General features: G+C 40.5%; 1 protein-coding gene across 13 annotated transcripts in view; it reads right to left on the reverse strand.

The window, feature by feature from the left end:
* Positions 1-19,107, reverse strand: part of HIPK1 (homeodomain interacting protein kinase 1) — a 51,306-nt gene that overhangs the window by 31,953 nt on the left and 246 nt on the right. For 9 of the 13 annotated variants that reach the window (XM_077842794.1, XM_077842802.1, XM_077842795.1 and 6 more), the window contains exon 2: positions 7,092-8,169. In XM_077842794.1, coding sequence (XP_077698920.1) covers positions 7,092-8,167 — 1,076 coding nt within the window. In that variant the 5' untranslated portion in view covers positions 8,168-8,169. Of the gene's footprint in view, positions 1-7,091; positions 8,170-12,153; positions 12,268-18,084; positions 18,256-18,775; positions 18,931-19,107 lie in introns of those variants that run through there. The other 4 variants (XM_077842798.1, XM_077842796.1, XM_077842799.1 and 1 more) reach the window with 4 other exon arrangements.

Below are 19,107 nucleotides of genomic sequence, written 5' to 3' on the forward strand. Positions count from 1 at the left end.
AAGTAACTCACTCAAGGTCACACAAGTACTAAATTATGGAGCACAGGCAACCTGAATCTTAGGGCTGAGCTCTTAAACATTTTATCATAATCTCCAATTTCCCTTCTTTCTTAAAAGTCACAGAATTGGAATCTGTAAGGGCACACCAGATCCAGACCCCTCAGCAGATCTCTCTCCACGAGGGGCCCTCAAAGGGGCTGTGTCCCCTCATGGAGTGCCTACGTTTCTCCAACTTTCCTTTGAAGTATTATGTATACATTGTTGCTCTAAGGGCAGGAAGGATTGAGCAGGAAGAATATAAAGATATTTCCCTAAATAAAAATATTCTCCCCAGGTAATTTTCTAATTAAGTACCCCCTTAGAAAATAAGGTAAATTAGAGGATTTCATAGGCTCTAGAGGCTTTCCTAGGAGATCCTTGTACAGAAACAGCAGAAGGATGATCCAGGCCTGCTGAGACTTCCACTATTTGACAGCTATGGGCAGAAGGATGAATATCACCAGTTTTGTATTATTTGACGTTAACCGTGGCTTTGTTAGCCAAAGAAACAACCTTCAAAAGGGATATTCCTGTTGCAGGTAGCTAGAGCCACATATTCCTGATGGAATTCCAGAGTTTAATTAAATCCCAACCACTGTAGCATGTTTTTAAGATGGCACAAGTTTTATAGCATTAATAAACTAGAGTGTAATAGTATACAGAAACATAAAAGCTTTTCTAAAATTGAAAAGGAACAAAATTTTTACTTTCAGCAAGCAGAATCATTAATTTTCAAGTTCATGACAGTGCCAAAAAGAGCTGGCAGGGAGAGCACAAATGGCTTTGTGCCAAAATAAAAACTGGGCTTAGAACATTCCTAAGCATCAATTGAAGAGCAGCAGATTGATTTTGCCATTCCCACTATACCAGGAAGACATTTTAAAATCCAAAGGTAGGTCATAGGGAGGGGCAGGCCACCCAATAACTTACTTCTTTAAAAAGGTAGCAATAATATGTGATCATTGTTAGGCTTCCAGAGCCTAAAGTTTCAGAGAACTTAAGAAAAACACTAATTTCAGTCCCCAAGCCCCATTAGACAAACAAAACAAAACAAAACAAAACAAAACTCTAAAGACTGGCTGGAATCAGTTTTTCCATTTAGTCTCATTTCTTCTTCTGGAGTAACAAAAGCCGCTAAGGATTTTCAGCAAAAACTCACAACAGTAACTCTACTACATCTACCATACAAAAAAGTGAGCATCAAAGGAAAAAAACAATGAAAGTAAAAATAAAATAAGGTTGTTCAGTCTATTGAGGGCTTTTCACTATCATTAGAAACTAGAAATGATGACTGAACTAAACTCTAGGAAGCAAAAAAACAGAAGTTATTTTCTTGTACTGAACAGATCAGAATCATTTAAAGCAGGTTCACCTCTAAACACGGAATGTTTTAAACTCTGAATTCAGATAATTCTTGGTACTATCTTCATTAGTATATCATCTTTCCCTTGGCCTCCATTGTTTCTCAATCCTTCAAATATAAACTCTCAACACTAAAATTCTGCTTCTACTCCATCTGTATAGGGAGGCTGAGTGAGGTAATTACTTTTCTAGGTCCCTTACCAGCTCTGACATTAACACCTGTACAGCAAAAAAGATGACCTAAAATAGCACAGGGGGCAGCCCGGGCGGCTCAGCGGTTTAGTGCCGCTTTCAGTCCAGGGCCTGATCCTGGAGACCCGGGATCAAGTCCCAAGTCAGGCTCCCTGCATGGAGCCTGCTTCTCCCTCTGCCTGTGTCTCTGCCTCTCTCTCTCTCTCTCTCTCTCTCTCTCTCTCTGTGTCTCATGAATAAATAAATAAAAATCTTAAAAAAAAAAAAAAGAAGAAGAAGCAGCAGCAGCAGCACAGGGAAGAGAGGGAAAAAACCCAAACTGGCAGTCACTTTTGTAGGAAAATGGCATTAATTGTACTTTGGACACAGTGGGTCTTCTCTTTGAAAATACATCCCATCTTTAAGGAACAGATACTACACGGGCTCTAAATACTACAACCAGGTGGTAGAAATAATCCCTGCCTTTTGGTTTTCCAACTTCAAATTTCATGAAACTAAAAAACTGCTCCAAAGTGTTATTTCACTAGAACCCAGAGCAAACTACTGTTAGAATCACTTAACAGCACAAATTACCCTCTGATCATTTTAATGAATACTCTTGTTTCTTCCTGCCCATCTCAGAGGCATCAAACTTACCAGATCAGAGATGTTACATAAAGTCTAACTTCCTGCATCTGTGGCTTGGGTGAAACTGTAGTATGTTATTTGTCTAGGATAAACTGAAAATATGCTTTCCTTCTCTAGACCTTGTCCTTCCATACATAACAAATACAGAGATCTCAACTTTAATAAAGGCCAGCTAGTTTGTTCAGAATGGAAAAGCACTGGGATCCCTGGGTGGCGCAGCGGTTTGGCGCCTGCCTTTGGCCCAGAGCGCGATCCTGGAGACCCAGGATCGAATCCCACGTCGGGCTCCCGGTGCATGGAGCCTGCTTCTCCCTCTGCCTGTGTCTCTGCCTCTCTCTCTCTCTCTCTCTCTCTCTCTGTGACTATCATAAATAATAAATAAAAAAAATTAAAAAAAAAAAAAAAAGAATGGAAAAGCACTGAGTTTGTAAGTATGGCAAACCTTTGTACCTAAACTGAAGCCCCAAACACAGCAATCTCTTTGGAAGTAGTCTATATTTACACTTACAGCGGCCAGAAAATAAACTATATTATTTCCACTGCCTAAAGTATTTAGCCATGCCTATGGCCAACAGAGACAGTATGCTGGTAAAAATTTATGTCAAATGATAATATTTTGGCAGGTCATCAGCAAGATGAAGCAATGTAAACTAAAAAGGAGGGTAAGGGGAAATCTCACTTTGAAGTCAGGATGCTTCACTGGCCAAAGGGATTTCACAGAGGTTTTCTTTTTCCTTTTCCTTTTTTAAAAAGATTTTTATTTATTTATTCAAGAGAGACACACAGAGTAAGGCAGAGACACACAAGCATTGGGGGAAGCAGGCTCCCGAAGGGGAGCCTGATATGGCACTCAATCCCAGGACCCAGAGATTATGGCCTAAGCCAAAGGCAGACCTCAACCACTGAGCCACCCAGGTGCCCCTCCCAGAAGTGTTCTGAAGGACACCAGGGTGAGACTCTAAAAGCAACACGAAGAAGGCCACTGTGGATAAAACTACTGATAAAGAAGGAATGCCTGAGCTACTACTCCATTGGCCTGAGGTTCATTATCAAGTATTATTATGACATAACAGAATACTCACATTAAATCCTAAATGTAATCAAGCCCTGGACATTGAACTTCAGTATGCATAGTAATTACTCAGTAATACACAAAAAGAACTCCTGTTTTTAAGGGGGTAAACTGAGCTCCATTTACAATTACTCCTATAGTCAAGAACTAAATGCAATGGATTTGCAGAATGATTTGTTGAAGAGTACTTGACAGTAGACTTAAAAATCTGAAAATCATATTTGCTATAAAGATAAAACATAACCAAATTACTCCTATGACAGCTTAAATTAAATCAAAAGGATAGGGAAAGGGGCAAAGATCATCAACCTAACACTGAAAATTATTCAAATGAATTACTTATAAGAGAAAGCTAAGCAGCCAGAACTATTTACTCCTCAAATCTCCTTTACCCTTTAAGAGAAAATTCCATCAAAATTATTTCACAAAAGAATTATTTCTATCGCTTTTTTTTTTATCTTAAAATTGCTTCCATTACCATAAAGACAAACCAAATAGTTAAAAAATACCTGCAGGCACCGACTAGAAAAGAGATCAAGAAGTAAGAGCTGATCAGCCTCCACCCCCCTCAGCGATGCCCTCCCTCCTACCTCCCCAATGCTCCAAAGGAGATCTGAGCTCTTAAGTGTACCTGTAGAATGTTTCTGTATATATACATGAGTAGGTGGTGGTAGGATTGCTCAAAGGAGAATACTAAAAGAAAAAATAATTGGAACCTAAATCCTCCAAGTCGTGAATAACCAAATGGAGGTGAGATCTTCAAAATTAGCTAAACTGCCTAGAGCAGCATGAAACCAGAAACCAAGGCTGTAGGAATTTCTTTACTCCATCTCACTCAAGTAAGAAATAATCAGTTTTACAAAACTATAAAAGGAAGAGATAAAAATAGAGAAGACTGGATTGGAAGACGTAATACTGTGAAGATGTCATTACTACCCAAACTGATTTACAAATTCAGGGCAATCCTTCAAAAACCAACGAGATTATTTGAGGAAATAGAAAAATCCATTATAAAATTCATATGGAATCCCAAGGGACTCCAAATGGCCAAAACAATCTTGAAAGAGAATAAAGCTGGAGATCTCCCACTTCTTGATTTTGAAACTTACTACAAAGCTACAAGTAATCAAGACAGTGTGGTAACTGGCATAAAAACAGACACAAAGATCAATGGAATAGAACAGAGAGCCCAGAAATAAACTCTTGTATTTGTGGTCAATGAATTCCAACGAATATCAAGACCTCTCCATAGAGAAAGTATAGTCTTTTAAGCAAATGGTGCTAGGAAAACTGAATATCTATGCAAAAGAATGAAAATGGACCCCTACCTTACACCATATACAAAAATTAACTTAAAAATAGGTCAAAATTAACTTAAAAATATTATGTCTGTATTTCTTATATTCTTATAAGTAAGAGCTAAAAACTATAGAACTCTTACAAGAAAGCAAAGGTGAAAAAGTTTTATGACATTGGTTTAACAATGATTTCTTAAATATAATTCCAAAATCTAAGCAACAAAAAGAAAAAACACAAACTGGACTTCATTAAAATTTAAAACTTTTGCGCAAGTATCATTTCACCAAAGTGAAAAGGCAACCCCATGGAATGAGAATGTATTTGCAAACCATCTACCTGCAGAGGGAGATTAATATCTAGAATATACAAAGAACTCTTACAACTCAACAGAAAAACCCAAGACAAAAATGGACAAATGACTTGAACAGGCATTTCTCTAAAGAAGATATACAGATGTCTAATAAGCAAATGAAAAGATGCTCAACATCACTAATCACTAGGGAAATGCAAATCAAAACCCCACAAATACCATTTCACACACTTAAGGATGGCTATTATCCCCCCCACCACAAAAAAAAAAAACAAAAAACAGGTTTTGATGAGGAGGTGTAGGAACTGGAATCCTCATTCAATGATAGTGGGAATGTAAAATAGTGCAGCTGTAGAAAACAGTTTGGTGGTTCCTCAAAAAGTTAGAATTAAAAAAAAAAAAAAAAAGAATTACCATATGATCCCGCAATCCTACTTTCAGCTGTATACCCCAAAGAAACAGGGACTTATACTCTTGAATGCTAATGTGCATTGCAGTATTATTCATAGTAGCCAAAAATGTGGAAACCCAAGGGACTGAATAAACAAAATGTAGTATATACATGCACTGGAATATTATTTAGTCATGAAAAGGAATGGAAGTCTGATACATGCTATAGTATGAATTAATCTTGAAAACATTATGCTGGGCAACCCAGGTGGCTCAGTGGTTTAGCGCCTGCCTTCAGTCCAGGGCGTGATCCTGGAGACCTGGGATCAAGTCCCATGTCGGGCTCCCTGTAGGGAGCCTGCTTCTCCCTCTGCCTGTGTCTCTGCCTCTCTCTCTCTCTGTCTCTCATGAATAAATAAATAAAATCTTTAAAAAAAAAAAAGAAAGAAAACATTATGCTAAGTGAAATAAACCAGACACAAAGAGATAAATATTGTATGATTCAACTTACATGCCGTATCTAGAATAGGCAAATTCACAGAGACAATAAGTCAAATAGAGGTTACCAGGGGTAGAGGGAAAGGTGGAGTTTTTGCTTAATGGTTACAGAGTTTCTGTTTTGAGTGATTAAAAAATTTTAGGAATAGTGGTGATGGTTACAGAACACTGTGAGCATACTTAACACACTGAATAGTACATTTAAAATGGTTAAAATGGTAAACTTCATATTAGGAAGATTTTACACAATTAGAAAAAAATATGTAGATGGCATACCTTCTGAGCCTTTGTTCAGATTAAAATATCCTTCTTTTATTTTCACACACAATATAAAATTCTAAGCTCAGACTTTCTATTTACTGAAAATTTAATATGGGCATTTGATATGTTGGACATATCACCTGATAAACATATATTGTGGATTATCTTTTGTTATTGTTTCATTTCTTGATTGGGTGAGTGTACAATTTGTATTTAATGAATGATCATTAAAATTAAATATTAGGTTCCTTATAATTAGTAACTAGACAAATAAATAAATGTGGTATTAAGAAATAAAAGCTCATTTAAGACTTCCCCCTTTATTTTCAGTAATTCTCCCTGATTATAGCACAGACAACATTGTATATACAAGCATTTAAGTACTTTCACAATAATTATTATATATTAAAAAGACAGCTTTCTTAGAAGTATCAATCTGGAAATATAAATCACTAAAATATAGGCACTTGGGTCAAGGACATTTTAGGATAACCAAATAAGGTCATAGCCAAATTAAGTTCGAACTCTTATGGAGATGTTAAAATAGGAAGAGCCCTCGGCAATCATCAAATCCAATTCTCTTTACTACACAAAAAAGAAAACGTCAAAGAATGAAATGTTGCTAGAGTTAAACCTGGAATTATTCCCAAGGCATCTTACCTGCCAAGATATGAACTTGGAAAAGTAGCAGCATATGCCTAAATTCATTACAAATAAGTAAACATCTTTATATTTTTAAAGACTCTTTAAAATGGGAGAATTAGGTTTAATGGTACTTGAGAAGGAACCAGATGCTAGTATAATTCAACTATGAACAACCTTCAGAATTAGACTGAATTAATTTTTCTAGTGTTAAATAAAACTTCAGAAATAATGTTACATATAGGAATGCCAGAGATGGAATGAAGTAAAACATATTTTCCTATTCTACCTTGCAATCTGCAAATAAATTCAGTTTGTTATAAGTACTCTATGTAATATATGTTAAATATAAAGATAGATCTCTAGTCTAAGATATGCTTTTTAACATTTGCCACTTGCCTGTAGTAACGTGACTGTAAGTAGGTTGAGCACACAGCTTTGGAAACGTGACTAGCAGAACCAAAGTCAATGACCTTCACTCGGTAGGGTTGGCGCACTGGGTCGACCAGCATTATGTTTTCAGGCTTAAGGTCAGCGTGAATCAGACCAAGGCTCTTGAGCTTCATCAGGGCTGTGGCCACCTGCTGCAAGATTGGTCTGATGTACTTGAGTGGCAGTGGGCTAAACTTGTTCTGCTTTAGAAAATCATATAAGTTCTGCTCCAGCATCTCAAACACAAGGCAGGTGTGATTCTTATGCTGAAAGCATTCATAAGAACGAACAAAATTATACTCATCAGCATTTTCACTGCTTAGGCGGGAAAGGATGCTCACTTCAATCTGTCCTTGTCTGGCATAGGAGGGGTGGTTCTTCAAGATTTTAATAGCCACGATTTCCTTAGTGCTCCGCTTCCAGCACTTAGCCACCTGTCCAAATGTTCCCCGGCCTAGGAACTCCAACACTTCATAGCTATTGGTCATAGAGCAAAGGATCTCATGCTGGACCAGCTGGTAATCCCCTTCTCCGCTGGAACTGCTACTCTTTGTGGTCACAGTGGTGGTTGTGGCAGCAGCACCCACCACAGTCCTGTTTTGCAGCATGAGAGGGGGATGTTCTTCTATGATCTGCACACTACCGTTGCTGTCAACTTCCTCACTTTTTCTTTTCAATCCACATTTTTGATATGGCTCAAGCAAAGAAACGTTGTTTCTGTGAGTCAGGGTCTGGCTGCTTTGGAAGGTTGATGTAGCAGCACTGGCCGAGCTATCAGCAGCTGTTACAACAATATGCTCCACTGCAGGAGCTGGGAGGAGGAGGCCCTGGTCGTAAGCAGGGATGTTGAAATTTGCTACCTGGTGAGAGGAGTTGGCTTGCCCTTGTGTGGCTGGGAGGGTTTTGCTGTGGGTATAATATTTGTCGTTGCTGCTCTGTCCAGAAACATCCCAGCCAGAGGGCTCTATTTTCAGTTTCTTCGCACTGCAGAAGGCACTCGACGACACTGATGGGGGGGAAAACACCTGCAGCTGTGATGCCATACCTACGTTGAGAGAGAGGAAGAATTAGACCCTCAGTTTTACACAACCCTGCAATTAATAGATTAGAAAACTTTTAGTTTAGTAAAACCACAAGTAAAATATTACTATCTGGCTGGAGTTTTATTTTATGCATTTTCCAAAATATGTTTCCTATTACAGAAGGATAAACTTTTTGGTCTAATCACACACACACACACACACACACCCTTTTTTTAAAAAAGATTTTTATGTATTTATTCATGAGAGACACAGAAAGAGAGGCAGAGACAAAGGCAGAGGGAGAAGCAGACCCCCTACGGGGAGCCTGACGTGGGACTCAATCCCAGGACCCTGGGATCACAACCTGAGCCAAAGGCAGACATTCAACCACTGAGCCACGCAGGTGCCCCTAATCACTCACCCTTAATCACTCTTTGAGACTCAGCAATAGTAAGTCACCTTGTCAAAAGAGCATGAACATCTATGATGGTTTATAAAATAATAACCATAATAATAATAGCTTAGATGATTGATCACTTACTATGTGTCAAGGAGTAGTCTAAGCACTTCCACGTGCATTACTCATTTAATTGTCACCACAACCCTTTGGAAAAGATACTATCATTATTTCCCCTTTACAGATGAGGAAACTAAGATACAAAGTGGCTAGAGTAACTCGCCCAAAATAGCACAGCTATTAAGTAGCAGCACTGGAATTCAAACCGAGGCTTTTTGGCCCCAGAACTCATTCCACAGCTCTGTCTTCATTCCTACCCTGATGAGATTTTTGATCATTTAGAGATAGATGACACACTTACAAATTTTACAGCTGAATCAAATTTGCGAAGGATATTCAATATATTGCTAAAATAACGGGTCCCAAAAGATCACAATAGGGCAGAAGCCGCAAGACAAATCTAGATGAAATTTGACACAAATATAGAATCCTACACAGGCCCAAAATATGACTAGCACAAAGCACCAGGATAAAAAAATTCAAGGTTTAGCAGGAGCACATGTATATGAAAAACACTTTGAGTTGGTAAAAGAAACACTATGTAATAATGTTTCCCCAACCAAAAGCTAATTCAATCTTAAACTACATTCACAGAAAGAGTGTCCAAAATGTGCTGGACAAAGTGAAGGCTACTACTCTGCTCAAGTCATACACTATTTTAATGATGTCTAGCTCTATACACTACATTATTAGAGGATCACTGATAAAATGACCAGGAGAAAGTAATCAAGATGATGGGAACCCTACTGAGAGGATCTTCTGAAGAACCACATGAAGTTATTTTTAGAAAATATGGAGAGGGCAGCCTGGGTGGCTCAGCGGTTTAGCGCCGCCTTCAGCCCAGGGCGTGATCCTGGGGACTCGGGATCAAGTCCCACATCAGGCTCCCTGTATGGAGCCTGCTTCTCCCTCGGCCTGTGTCTCTGCCTCTCTCTCTCTCTCTCTGTCGCTCATGAATAAATAAATAAAATATTTTTTAAAAAAAGAAGAAAAATAGGAGAAAGAGGGCAGAACAACCCAGCTTTCTGGTCCCTTAATATCCCATAAACACCTCAAGTTCAATAAACCTCAAGACTCCCAAAGCTAATACTTTCAGAAAAAGGTTCAAACAACTGACACAGCATATAAGCCATTTCTATTTATCTTCTCCCTTCTCAACCATATAACCCTCAGATGCCTTGGGGCTCTATATTAATTATTCTGCTCTTGTCCATACATTCCCCTTTTCAATTAACTACTTCCCAGGATCAGTCATCTACAAAAGATTCTCAAATTTTTGATTCTAACCCAGACTTCTCTCTCCTGAACTCCAAATTCTTACTTCCAAATAACCACTCCACACTGAAATGTGGGTATCTTGCAGACATCTCAAATTTAACATGTCCAAAATGAAACTTGAGCCTCCACCCTATCCCCAGTCTTCTATCTCAATTATGACACCACCATATACCCAACATCTCAAGCTAAAAATCAGAGAGGCAATGGGTGTTTCTTTATCTATAAACTGGTGGTAGCAATACCTACCCTCAAGGGGTTGTTCTAGAATTAAGTTATCTAATACATGTAAAGTGCTAGTGTCTGGAAATCATTTAGTATTATTATCCTGACTCCTCCTCATTACTCCACCTCTAATCTATAACCAAATCTTAACTGATTTTACCTCCTAAGTATATTTCAGATCAGCCATTTTTCTCTATCTCTATCAGGACTATTCTAGTTCCAACAGCCAGTGGCCTCCAAAACTAATCTTGAATGCACTCTGGGGATGACCTTTGTTGTTAAACTATGCAAATCAGATGACTGCTCTTTCTTTCTTAACCACCTTCCTCCCCCTGCCTCCAGGGTTTTCCACTGCTTTGTGGATAAAATCCAAAATCCTTAATTTGCTTTTAAAAACTCTCCAAAAATCTGTTTGCTGTCTTCCAGAATCTCTCCACCTTGATTCCTCCATTCCAGCCATACTGCCCTTCCTTCAGTTCTTGGATAGGCCCTCTGATATGCTGAAGATTTTCTTCTGGGAAAACCATTCATTCACACACATCTTCACACACACACACACACACACACACACACACACACACACGCCCCACAACTCTCCCCCCAACCAAGCATTCCCAAGGCGTCCTGTTCCTCCCTTAGGACTCAAAAGTATTTCTTTAATGTTACTTTAGCATTCTCAGCTACAGTGTAAGTTCCATGTCAGGTACCATAACTGTCTCGTTTTTTGCTTCTATCACCACCAGCAATTACCACAGACTCTGGCAATATACAAACATGCAGTATTTGCTGGATGATTCTGACCGCTGCCTACCAACCTCTTATCTACTCCCTACCACTCATATTAAACCACAGGATTTTTAAACTCTTGGTTCTATTTTTCAAACGTCCCTCCTTTTTATCTGTGCAACCTGTGAGATATGGGGGAAGTCTCCACTCCAATACACAGAGTATAATTTTACTAGTCATAAGAGAATAAACACACACAAGAAAGGAAGGAAGTGTGACAAAGGATGTTACAGCACATAAAAAAGCAATGTGTACGTTTCTTTGTGCCTGAATGCAACTAAAAACCCTTTGCACTGGACTAGACAGCTGGAACGAAAACAAATCCTCAGCCTTAATTTCTAAAATGTAGTCTGGATTTACTTGAAACAAGAGTTTCCATAATTTATGTGAACTCTGAAGAGAAAAAAGTGTAAATTAAAAGCTAAAGTCAGTGCAATTGAACTCCAAAGCTACAAATCTGTAAGTCTTCTTGTTCTGCCTATGTCACTGACGTAACACCAATTTAAAATAAAAATGTAAAACCAGGTAGTGCCTTTACAGAATTTACCTATTAAAATATATGCAGAAATATTTCTCATCATCATAAAACTGAGCCAACTTTTTGGACAATGAAAGGAAGCAAATTTTTGAAATTTGTTTTCCATTTCATATCGGTTGAGCTACTAATTTTAATAACCTATCAAGAAACAGGAACACAAACTTTATGTACCTAAACGTATTTGATAAAAGAATTTGAATGCAAAATTTGCAGTTTGTAGCTATGCCTAGGAATATGGAAGCTGAAGGAATAATACTGAAAAGAAATCATGAAGTATAACACCAAATTTTTAAAAGTATGTTCACTACTACACACTTTTTAAAATATTACATTTACCAGAATAATGTTATGGACAACTTTTCACTCAATAAACAAAAGGATACTGATGGTTTCAAATCTTCACAGTGAGCACTGCAAAAAGCACAAGTTCTAGGAATTTTTCTAAAAGTTTATATAAATGACTATAATTCTTATTCAGCAAGACAAACTTTAAGTCCACACATAGGAAAAGAACCACCCAGAATTTAACTAGCTTTCCCCACAGTAGAGGTATGTGGTACTTAAGTCAGTATCATGCCAGTGTGGCTGAGTCTCATTCTGACCTCAACAAGCACAAGGTGAAAAGAAAATGCAAAATCAAAACTGTCTAGAAAAATCAATACTTACCTATATAAAACCTTGAAATTCAGCTAAAAGCAGCCATTTCTAGACGTAAGATTTTATGTTCCATAAAATTTGCCTTTGCAAAATGGGAAAGGAATTTTCTTCCTAGGGTGAGACCTCCCAAACAAAAATATGGAACAGAATTATCATCTGTGGAAAACTTTTTTATGAATATTCTCAAGTCCTGGGAGAGTAGCTCCCAATAAATTAAAACTTACTTCTCATTTCCTGAAAATGTTGCACTTCTTGACCCTAGTAATAAACTAGTCTTTTCATTTTAAACCTGACTTTCTGAGAATTTAACTATCTAAATATATTGACAAATTTGGTCACTACATTAATCTGGAACTAGAACTAACAGGCGGAAGGCTACTAGTACTTGTATTTATTGCTAAAGAGAATTGAGTCTTGCTAGAACTAAGGCTTTCAAAAACAAACAAATTAATAGCTTCTCCACTCACTGCCATGGTCACATCTATCTAACATCTACAGGTGCCCCACATTATGGACACTCCAAGTAGGTCATCTTACCACAAAGAATTCAAATATTAAAACTATGAATGGAACAGCTGGTTATGGCAACCAGTAATCATTTGTCAGTGTTTTGCCCTTACTCTTCAGGTAACTTCCATCTTCCACACCAATAATAAAATTCCTACTACTTTTGCTTAGCATCACTTTTGCCTCTTTGATACAATTTAACAATTGGGTGACCTAAATAACCTAAAATCAGTACTGTATATTGACTGCTTCCTCTGGCACTAGTCCTCAGATGACATGTACATAGTTGTACATCTTCTCCAGCAAGCTGATATATAAAGAATATTCCTATCACTAAAGTAAGTAAGAAAACACATTCTGTAAAAAGAAAGCAAGGAGTACAGTAAGTAAGAAAACACATTCTGTAAAAAGAAAGCAAGGAGTACTTTCAGGATGAAAACTCCTTCACCACAACTCCATCTCTCTCTCCACTCCACCCATTTTTCTCCACTCCTGCTGATGATCCTGGACTACTTAACAGCCTAACTTGCTTCCCCCAAATAGTACTCTCAAGTCCCCTTTTTAAATTCCCTTCTCCTAATTCATACTTTACCTTACCACCGAAGTTTTTAAAAATACTTAATCTGTCTTCTGCTTGAAACCTTGAGATAAAGTCCAAAATCTCTAAATTCCCAGCAGCAGTAAATTTCTCTGAGTTCCTAGAATACACCTTATTTCTCCCATCCTAGTTCTTTCACACATAACGTTCCCTCTCTGAACTTCATTTTCCCTTCTTAGTCTTCTCTTTTTCTAACTTCTATTTATCCTGTTAGTCTCCGCTTAAACCTCACTTTTTTCAGTGTGGTATATACAGGTGGTTGGTTTGGATCAAATTCTACTCTCTCCTTCACTCCAGGCACACGGCTATGTTTACCAGTCCCTCTCACCAACAGAAAGTGGTGTGTGGGTTAGCTTACTATGTTCCTTTCCATTTCCACCAGCAGGAACCTATGGAGATCCAGCTTCCACCACGAAACAATGCTCAAGGGGTGAGAGGGCAATAAGATGGAAAGAACTGTCTCTGATCATTTAACAGCAGAACCGCCTGCCCCCTAAGAATGCCCATTTCAACCTGGAACATTTACTTCAGGCTGTTACATGAAAGGAAAACTATTTTCCTAGATTATGTGTATTTTGCTGACACACACAGGAAAGCCTTGCCCAGACCACTTTGTACTAGCTTAGGTTTCCTGGTAAAAGCTCCCACAGCATCCTCTACTACTTCTTAGCACTTACCACACTTGTACTTATTTATTTCATTTACTCTTTTAACCAACCCATATTGAGTACCTAGTCTGTTTGCCTGGCACTGTTCTAGAAACTACGGATAAAAGTGATGCTCCAGATGGACAAGATCCCTTGTTCTCTTGGAACTTACTTTCTTTTGGGAAGACACACACACAGCCCCCACAAGAAAACAGTAACTAGTGACAATGTTATGATAAAAACAAAACACAACGAAATGACACAAACAGTGGGAAGGGGAGAGATACTCCAGATTTGGTGGTCAGGGAAGGCCTTGTAATGTGATGGCACTTAAGCTAAGACCTAATTGACAAGAAGGAGCCATTCTAGTGAAAGAGAACAGTCAGTTAGTGCCAAGGTACATTCTTGGCTTATCTAAAGAAGAGACCAGTATGGATGGACTAGAACAGGAAAGAAAATGACAAGCAGGGCCCAAAGAGGCAGACAAGGGCCAGGCCATATATTAACTCTTTAGGCCACCCTAAAATTTATTCTAAGTATGACCATTTAGGGATCCCTGGGTGGCGCAGCGGTTTGGCGCCTGCCTTTGGCCCAGGGCGTGATCCTGGAGACCCGGGATCGAGTCCCACGTCGGGCTCCCGGTGCATGGAGCCTGCTTCTCCCTCTGCCTATGTCTCTGCCTCTGTGTGTGTGTGTGTGTGTGTGTGTGTGTGTGTGTGTGTGACTATCATAAATAAATAAAAAAAAAATTTAAAAGTATGACCATTTAAAAGTTGACTTCTAGGGTGCTTAGGTGGTTCAGTTGGTTTTAAGCATGACTATTGATTTCAACTCAGATCCTGATCTCAGGGTTGTGAGACTGAGTCTTAGGTCAGGCTCTATGCTAGGCATGAAGCCTGCTTAAAAGTCTGTCTGTCTGTCTCTCTCTCTCTCTCTTCTCCCTCTGCCTCTCCCTCCTCCCCTCTTTCTTTCTCTCTCTCTCTCTCTCAAAAAAAAAAAAAAAAGTTCACTTCTCTTCTAAACTTCAAGTTCTGCGTGGGGAATTTTCAATAGTAGAGTAGGTATCTTTTTTGAGGGCGGAGGGTATTACCAGCATCTATCACCATGGCTGACGTATAGTATGTGTCAAATGTTCATTAGAATGAATGACTAGGGACACCTGGGTGGCTCAGTGGTTTAGTGCCTGCCTTTGGCCCAGGGCGTTGTGATCCTGGAGTTCTGGGATCAAGTCCCGCATGGGGTTCCCTGCGTTGTGATCCTGGAGTTCTGGGATCAAGTCCCAGCATGGGGAGACTGCTTCTCCCTCTGCCGGTGTCTGCCTTCTCTCTGTGTCTCTCATGAATAAATAAATAAAATCTTAAAAAAAAAAAAAAAGAATGAATGACTAAAAAAGATCATTATTTGTCCATATGTAAACATAAGGGGATCTCGGCTGTCATACTGAATGAATTAAATTAATATTCAAGTGAGACAGAAATTATAGTCTCTTGCCTACAAGAGAATATCTAAGTTAGTTTTCTAAGTGTAGAGATACAGAAGGAAAAAATAAGTGAAAAACTCTAAGGACACCATTTGAATGGAAGTTCCCCATCCCTTTCCTGTAGCACTTTCCTTCATAAGGAACTAACAAGCCAATTGCTCAACTAGTATGCAAAGAAAGGGTGTGGAATAAGTGGTGTTAGCTGATGAAAGAGTAACTCTACAATTCTATTATTATTTACAGCCATATAATCAATATTTTGTAATATTTTGGTAAGCCAGCTGATGGGTGCTTTCCTTTTAGGCAGGATATCTTTTCCTAAATTTCAATAGCTCATTATTTATTTGGAATGATGCATCTATAGCAACAAAACAAAACAAAAGTAGGGTTTTTGTGTATTTGGTAAAAAGGTCGATCTTGGTATGTGCAACCGACAGTTTACAGGGCCTATAAAGTTTAGAATGAAGAAAACTATACCTGGAGGAGTTTCAAGCATAAGGGAAATGTCAAATTAACAAAGCATACATCAGTATAGAACATAAATGTTGAAATGACCCTGTTTAGATCAGTCAGCAAAGGCCTAAGGAAAACAGAACTTAAATAAGGTAACAACTGTTTGGCAGATGGGAAGGTCGAATAACTTCTTTCAGATGAATGAGATAACTTTTGCCAATATGCCAGGCAATGTGGAAAAATGAAAAACTGTTTCAAGTAAGGAGATGTATCTGATGCAGAAGACACTGGCAAAAAAGTACAGGGATTCTTACAGCTAAAATGAACCTTATAAGACTCTTTCCAAAACGCCCTAACTCCAAGATGAGAAAAAGGAGACTCAAGAAAGGCAAACAAGTTTTACATAGAGCTAATGAGTAGCAATGCTGGCAAAGAATTCAAGTCTTCTGATTCTTTTTCAATTAAGCACTCTGGGAAAGCACTGTACCAGGTGCCCTTAAAAGAATCCAAAAGAAATACACTTAAGTTTCCCTATCTTCAAAGAGTTTAGAATGTTGCTTAGGTGATTTAACACACACACACACACACACACAAAAAAAAAAAGAAAGAAAGAAGAAAAGAAAAGAAAAGAAAAGAAAAGAAAAGAAAAGAAAAGAAAAAAGAAAAGACAAGACATAAAAACAGGATGTAAGGGTTTTTTTTATAGAGCCAAGTTATGCTCTACAAAAATAAGTCAGTCATTTAGGGAGCTGGTAAATTAGGAACAAAAAAGGAACCAAAAAGCAAATCAGTGATTGTTGAAGTGGTACTTGGAAGGAAAAATTATTTTTGATGACCTGTGTTCAGAATGGCATGAAATGTAAGTGAAGAAACTGGGAGAAATTAACAACTATAACTTGAAAAAAAAAAAAAAGCTAAAAAATATATGGATTGGTCTATACAGTCATGAAAATGAAAATAAAAGGGCAGATCAGGAAGTTCATGTTTGCAAAATTACTTCAAATTACAAAAGGACCAGTTACAATATATAACTAACATCAAGTTGTGCAAGTTCCAAGTGTAAGAAGTTTACAAGGCAGGTTTGGCTCACTGATTTCTCCCAACACAACCATGGACTGAGCTGAGCTTATGAAAACAAAACCACAGAATGAAGAAATTCTGTTTTCCAGAGAATTGTGAATTTTGAGATTATCTTTTTTTTTTTCTTTTAGGAGAGTTCTGGTTTGGTTTTCAATCTCAAGTTACCGATCAACTAACTTACTCTACAATCTGTGAAACTACAATATCCAAAAATAGTATAAACTTCTTATGAGTGTCACCAACAAAAGTCCTACTTACCAACTAGAGCCAGTATACATATTTACAAGATCTCACTCACCATTCTACTCATCAGATGCTTTACTGGCTTGGCTGCCTCCGGTTCCAACCACAAGTTACTTTAGTAAAATTTCCTCCCAGCTAGGAACAGTATATCTTAAAGTCAACGATATACTTCATCCTCCCATCGTACCCTTATTGTAACACAGAACCCGGAGGTAATTACATGCAACGATCCAAAATCACCAGCTGAATAACAACCATTAGGTAATAGGGCTGGTTAGATTTTTAAATGTTTTACAGGAAGCCTCAGACCTATAAAAGTAAAAGCTTGTTAACGATTTGAATTCTCTACAATCTTTCAGACACACGCAAACTGGAGACCAGGAATCAAAAATAGCTTTACACAAACAAGAGCAAAATTGTAGGTTTTGCGGAGGGCATCAGCCACTTAATTTAACCCCACTTCATCAAGAGCAGGAAGCCAGGCTGCTGTTTTCATCAGTTACTAGGGAACAAATAAGATAAAAGATAGACTGGGCAGGGGAGTCTACAGTCGGAAGGACTATTTATTTTGATGCAATTACAGAAAACTCCCAAAGTGTCACTAAGAAGCAGCACCCACGGCCGCCTCAAGACGAGTCTATCTACGACGGAGCGAGTGCCTGAAGGCGGAGGAAAGACCTACAGGAGCTTCGGATTGTTTCTTCCCCGCCTCGAGCCCCTCCTCCCTTCCCCCACCCAAACAGGAAAGAAAACGCGCCCAGCATAAACACAGGCCGAGGCTCCCGGTCTGTCACCACAACAAACTGGCGGTTGGACCAGCGCTCCCGGAGACCGACCCCCAAGTCCCGGTTGCTAAACACAAAAAGGGCCTCCTCCTTCCCACAGACCTGTGACCCGTGCGGGCCTTGAAGAGTTTCTGGTTGTTTCCTCACCTTTGCTTTCTCTCTCTGTCTCTCTCTCTTTTCTTTAAACGAAAGCTTTGGGAGAGTGGCGACCGACGGCAAAAGTTTCCCTCCGAGCCAGACCTCTAAATCCGCCTTGCCCAGACACATATTAGGTGGGCTGGTCCCACGGCGTCTCCACCATCATTACAAATTACAAACCTAACGATTAAAGAACAGAAGCGGAGAGGATCGAGGAGCTTCCACACCCACCCGACCACCGCCGTCCTGTCCAGACACCGCTCCCCGCTCGCAAAGAGCACAGATGACCCAGAAGCAGGGTGGTCGGCAGAGCTGAGCATACACACGCACAAGCCCCGCGCTGGGCACCGGCCACGACGGCCCGGGGGAGGCCGCCGGGCGAGGAGGCGCAAGGCGGCCCCCTGTCACCCGGGGACAGCAGCACGCCCCGAGAGCAGGGGCAGGAGGCAGGGGGAGTTGCCCCGCGGAAGACCAGCTCGGAGCCTCCCCGCTCTTCCCGGGAACGCAAGCCCGTCGCCGCCCGCCAGCGGCCGGGCCGCAGAGCCGGGCGCCGGGTCCCGGGGGGCGGGGGGGGACGCCCAGGCAGGCGCCCCCCGCAGGCCGGGCGCCCCGGAGAGCCCGCGGCCCGCCCGGCCCCGCCTCTGGGAGCCGATGGGAGCTCGCTCCCCGCCGAGGCCCCTTCCCGCCCGGCCCGACTCACCGCCGGTGGGTCTGGTTCTCAGCCGCGAGCCGGGGCTGCCGTGAGGAGGCGGCGGAGGAGGAGACGAGATCCGGGGCCCCGCCGCCGGGTCATCATACCCCCCGCGCGAGCCGGCCCGGGCCCCGGCCCCCGCCCCCCGGAGCCGTCCCCGCGCCCGTCCCGCGGGGGGCGCCCCCTCAGCCTCCCGCCCGCTCCGCCGCCCGGCCCCTGGCCGCCGCCGCCGCCGCCGCCGCCGCCGCCTCAGCCCCGCGCGCTCCCGCCTCGGCCTCCCGCTGCCGTCCGGGGCCACCGCCGGGCCCCTCGCTCCGCAGCCGCCGTTGTCGCCAGACCCG

Source organism: Canis aureus, chromosome 12 (genome assembly GCF_053574225.1).
Source record: "Canis aureus isolate CA01 chromosome 12, VMU_Caureus_v.1.0, whole genome shotgun sequence".
In the NCBI taxonomy this organism is placed as follows: Eukaryota; Metazoa; Chordata; class Mammalia; order Carnivora; family Canidae; genus Canis; species Canis aureus.